Genomic DNA, 5,367 nt, shown 5'->3' on the forward strand with positions numbered 1-5,367 from the left:
TCTTGACTCTTTGCTGGGCACAAAAGGCAGACTGTTCTGGATTCAAATCCGAACTCAACCACTCCCCCTGGCTGTGACCTTGAAAGAGTGGTTTTATGTCCTTGGGCATCAGTTTCTTCAGCTGTCTAATGGGAGTTGTACTCATGCTACCAGTCTCCGGCTATAGCAAGGAGTTCATTCACAGAAAGCACTGGGAATGGTGCCTACTACACAGGAAGCGCCTCATAAACCGTGCCTATCCTTAGCCATCTCATTCTTTTTTCAAAGTTGCAAAATATTTCACTGTAAGATACTACCATAAAATAGAGGCAGTCTCTACTCATGAACTTTTAGGGTTTTTTTTTTGTTGTTTATTTGTGGGGGTTTTTTTTTTTTTTTTGCACTTTTGTTTTTTTGAGACAGAGTCTCCCTCTGTTGCCCAGGCTGGAGTGCAGTGGCGCCATCTCTGCAACCTCCACCTCCCGGGTTCATGCCATTCTCCTGCCTCAGCCTCCCGCGTAGCTGGGACTACACACACGCACCACCACACCCGGCTAATTTTTGTATTTTTTGTAGAGACGAGGGTTTCACCATGTTGGCCAGGCTGGTCTCGAACTCCTGGCCTCAAGTGTTCCACCCGCCTAGGCCTCCCAAAGTGCTGGGATTACAGGCATGAGCCACCGCGCCTGGCTATGAACATTCAGGTCTATTCATCCACTCAAAAATATGTAGAGCCCTGACCTCCTGCCAAGCGTCACAGGGGGACTGTTGCAGTAAGATCCCGGTACCCATTTCTCTACCCACGCGTCTGGATGTACGGGTACGGATAGTCGTGTGAATTTAAAATGCTAATCTATGGTGCCAGTGGCTCTCAAAAGGTAGAATCCACTGGCACACCCACCTCCAGGACTTGGCTGGAAACTTGCACATTCCGGATGGCAGGTTTGGGAACCGCTGCCTTTCAGCAAAGGTGCTGACGTGGGCCACCGCCGCTTCGCTGGGAAGCAATGGGCCCAGCTAGGCCCGAGGCGCGGCCACACCCCTGTGGGGGAGGGGAAGGAGGCCGCCCCGAAGGGAGTGGACAGCCCCCCTGTCAGTCTTCCAGAGTCTGGGAGTGTAAGATGAGACGGGGGAAGGTGGGCCTCATTCTGGCGGAGGGCAAGGAGGAACTTCCTGCTGGTGCGCTCCACCGTGCAGAGCCCTAAGCGCGCGGGCTGGCAGGCTGCGGCGCGTCAAGGTCAGCTTGGAGCTGGGTGGCGGCCTGCCTGGGGGCGGGGGACCCTACTGGGGGGCCGGGCTGAGGCCTCTCAGCGCCTCCGCCATATTGAATAGCCTCGACTGGACCGTCTTTGTCTGCGAAGTCCTCTCCCAAGTTCCAACCGCGTCCCCGGGGCCTGGGGCAGGAAGAATCGCTGGCAGCCCGCGCGCCCCAACTTGGAGCTGGGACACCACGTTTCCAGCTTGGAGTGGGCCTTGAACCCTGGGACTGACCTCGCCCCCGGCTCACGTAGGCATCCTGGAAATTGATTCTCCCAAGTCCTTGGTGGAGGAGCCGGACTTGGTCAAGACTGGACTTGTTGCAGGAGAAGAGATTGGAGGCGTTGGCTCGTCCCTGGCTGGGGAGGTGAGACTCTCCGATCAGCGTTGCTGGGACTCCCCCCATCCAGTCCCTCCCTCAAGACTAAGGGCTACAGTAGTTTGTTGGGGCTCCTTGCTCCCTCACCCCAGATATCACCCTGGAGATCTTAAAGACTCTCGAGAAAAGCCACGTGGGGGGCTGGTTCCCCTGGGGCTTCCTCCCGTCCCCCGACTGCCTCATTCTTTGGAGCGTCCCCGATGTCTGCAAAGATGTGGATTTGGACGTCCTCGTGGAAGCCCTAAAGCCCGTGGGAACATTTAAGAAGATCGGCAAGGTGTTCCGCAAGGAGGAGGACTCCACGGTGGGGATGCTGCAGATCGGGGAGGACGTCGACTATTTGCTCATCCCCCGGGAGGTCAGGCTGGCCGGGGGCGTCTGGAGAGTCATCTCTAAGCCTGCCACCAAGGAAGCAGAATTTCGGGAGCGGCTGACCCAGTTCCTGGAAGAAGAGGGCCGCACCCTGGAGGACGTGGCCCGCATCATCGAGAAGAGCACCCCGCACCCGCCCCAGCCCCCCAAAAAGCCCAAGGAGCCCCGAGTGAGGAGGAGAGTCCAGCAGATGGTGACTCCTACGCCCCGGCTGGTCGTGGGCACGTATGACAGCAGCAACGCCAGCGACAGCGAGTTCAGCGACTTCGAGACCTCCAGAGACAAGAGCCGCCAGGACCCGCGGCGGGGCAAGAAGGTGCGCAAAATGCCCGTCAGCTACCTGGGCAGCAAGTTCCTGGGAAGCGACGTGGAGAGCGAGGATGATGAGGAACTGGTCGAGGCATTTCTCCGGCGACAGGAGAAGCAGCCCACCGCGCCGCCTGCCCGCCGCCGCGTCAACCTGCCAGTGCCCATGTTTGAAGACAACCTGGGGCCTCAGCTGTCCAAGGCGGACAGGTGGCGGGAGTATGTCAGCCAGGTGTCCTGGGGGAAGCTGAAGCGGAGGGTGAAGGGTTGGGCGCCGAGGGCGGGCCCCGGGGTGGGCGAGGCCCGGCTGGCCTCCACCCCAGTGGAGAGCGCAGGGGTATCCTCTGGCACCAGCCCCGGGGATCGCGTGGAAAACGCGGGAGATGTCTGTGCCCCGCAGGCCTCCCCTAGGCGATGGAGGCCCAAGATCAACTGGGCCTCGTTTAGGCGCCGCAGGAAGGAGCAGACAGCGCCCACAGGTCAGGGGGCGGACATCGAGGCTGATCAGGGGGGAGAGGCTGCAGATAATCAGAGGGAAGAGGCCATAGCTGACCAGGGGGAAGAGGCTGCAGGTAATCAGAGAGCAGGGGCCCCAGCTGACCAGGGGGCAGAGGATGCAGATAACCATAGGGAAGAGGCTGCAGATAATCAGAGGGCAGAGGCCCCAGCTGACCAGGGGGAAGAGGCTGCAGATAATCAGAGGGCAGGGGCCCCAGCTGACCATAGGCCACAGGGTGCAGATAACTTTAGGGAAGAGGCCCCAGCTGACCAGGGGTCAGAGGCTACAGATAATCAAAGGGAAGAGGCCATACATGACCAGAGGGAAAGGGCCCCAGCTGTCCAGGGTGCAGATAATCAGAGGGCACAGGCCCGGGCTGGCCAAAGGGCAGAGGCTGCACATAATCAGAGGGCAGGGGCCCCAGGTATCCAGGAAGCTGAAGCCTCAGCTGCCCAGGGGGCCACAGGAACAGCTTCAGGAGCCAGGGCCCGGAAACAAGTCAAGACAGTGAGGTTCCAGACCCCTGGACGCTTTTCGTGGTTTCGCAAGCACCGGAGAGCCTTCTGGCACACTCCCCGGTTGCCAACCCTGCCCAAGAGAGTTCCCAGGGCAGGCGAGGCCAGGAACCTCAGGGTGCTGAGGGCCGAGGCCAGAGCAGAAGCTGAGCAGGGAGAGCAAGAAGACCAGCTCTGAGGCGAGGGCTGGAGACAGCCCACGGGCCCTCCCTACAAGCCTGGGAGAGAAAGTTGCTCTTTCTGCCTCTGAACTTGAAAGTGGAGTTGGAGCGCTGCCCACATCTCCACCTTACAATCCTCTTTATTCTCTTGTTAAAGTTTTGTCTCATGCATTGATTTTTAAAATTTTTTTTAGAGACAGGGTCTCACTCTGTTGCCCAGGCTGGAGTGCAGTGGCATGATCACTGCAGCCTCAAACTTCTGGCCTCAAGTGATCATCCTGCCTCGGCCTCCCAAAGTGCTGGGATGACAGGTGTGAGCCACCACGCATACCACCTGATAAAAAAAAAAAATATATATATATATATATATACACTGATTCCTTGTAGCAACCCAAAAAATGTAAACAAAGAATTCGATACAAGGGAGTTCCGTCACCTATAGTTTAAATTTCCTCAAATGCAACTCAAGGTGCTCAGCTTGATAAAAGGAGAGCGGGAGGGCAGGGGAGAAATTGCCTGCTTTTCCTGTCTCTTTTTTTGCCTGCACACTTAACGTGGACTGCCTCCTTGGACTTAAAAAGAGGACTCGAGCCAACATGCAAATAAAAAAACATTTATGAACTGATTTCTTAGCTTTGGACTTGGCAACTGACGAATGCTCTGGGGGTGACCCGGCCCTTCCTGTCCGTTCCACTCCCATCCTTGATGATGGAGACACCTGTGTTTATGTTGTCACTTCGCTTGCCATCCTCATGCCCCTGGACGCTGCTGCTTTGGAGGGGACAGGGCCCTTGGTTTGCATACCTCTCCCGATCTTGGTTGTAAGGTACAGTAAAAGCATCTGAAAAATGCGTTCAAAACACAGATTCTGGGGCCCTCAGCATCAGGAATGTGGATTTGCTAGCGGTGCCTGTGTGGCTCTGAATTCTGTTTGCATCAAGCTTCCAAACATCTGGGCAACTCGGCCACTGGACACATTGAAAACTCATTGCAATAGGAAAAGGCCTAAAAGAGGGGCTGTGGTTGGCTGGACGTGGTGGCTCACGCCTGTAATCCCAGCACTTAGGGAGGCCAAGGCGGGTGGATACAAAGTCAAGAGATCAAGACCATCCTGGCCAACATGGTGAAACCCTGTCTCTACTAAAAATACAAAAATTAGCCTGGCCTGGTGGTGCACGCCTGTAGTCCCAGCTACTCGGGAGGCTGAGGCAGGAGAATCTCTTGAACCCGGGAGGTGGAGGTTGCAGTGAGCCGAGATCGTACCATTGCACTCCAGCCTAGCGACAGAGTGAGACTCTGTCTCAAAAAAAAAAAAGCCTGTGTGTATTGTGCATTAATTGCTTGTGCATTAATTGCTGCTGCTGCTGCTTTTTTTTGAGATGGAGTCTCTGTCACCCAGGCTGGAGTATGGTGGCGCGATCTCGGTTCACTGCAACCTCCGCCTCCCGGGTTCAAGTGATTCTCCTCCCTCAGCCTCCAGAGTAGCTGGGACTACAGGTGTGTGCCACCACACCTGGTTAATTTTTGTATTTTTAGTAGAGATGGGGTTTCACCATGTTGGCCAAGCCTGTCTTGCACTCCTAACCTCAACTGATCCGCCCACCTCAGCTTCCCAAAGTGCTGGGATTACAGGCATGAGCCACTGCGCCCGGCCAACTGCTTCCTGTAATTGGGAAGAAATTGGGTTGCTAAGGCCCTGTGGAGGTTGGGAGGAAGCTGGGGGCCTCTCTCTGTATTGCCTTGTGTCCCCACAACCCCCAGCAGTGAAAAACAGCAAATGATCACACTCTAGCCTTGCTGAGGGCAGGAGAAAAGGGAGTTCATGGAGGTCCAGGGGGGCCAGTCTGTCTTCCTAACTGGTTGCAGGCCTGGCCTAAGTTTCTTACTTTTTTTCTCTGG

The 5,367-nt window shown here is 56.2% G+C and overlaps 1 protein-coding gene across 1 annotated transcript; it reads left to right on the plus strand.

Annotated features, from left to right (window-relative positions):
* The first annotated feature begins 1,080 nt into the window (after positions 1-1,080).
* Positions 1,081-4,328, plus strand: CCDC8 (coiled-coil domain containing 8). The gene has a single exon (XM_011962960.1). It carries the CDS (start codon positions 1,926-1,928, stop codon positions 3,483-3,485), a length of 1,560 nt encoding a protein of 519 aa, XP_011818350.1. The 5' UTR covers positions 1,081-1,925; the 3' UTR covers positions 3,486-4,328.
* The last annotated feature ends 1,039 nt before the right edge of the window (positions 4,329-5,367 follow it).

Source organism: Colobus angolensis, unplaced genomic scaffold (genome assembly GCF_000951035.1).
Source record: "Colobus angolensis palliatus isolate OR3802 unplaced genomic scaffold, Cang.pa_1.0 Scaffold60, whole genome shotgun sequence".
NCBI lineage: Eukaryota > Metazoa > Chordata > Mammalia > Primates > Cercopithecidae > Colobus > Colobus angolensis.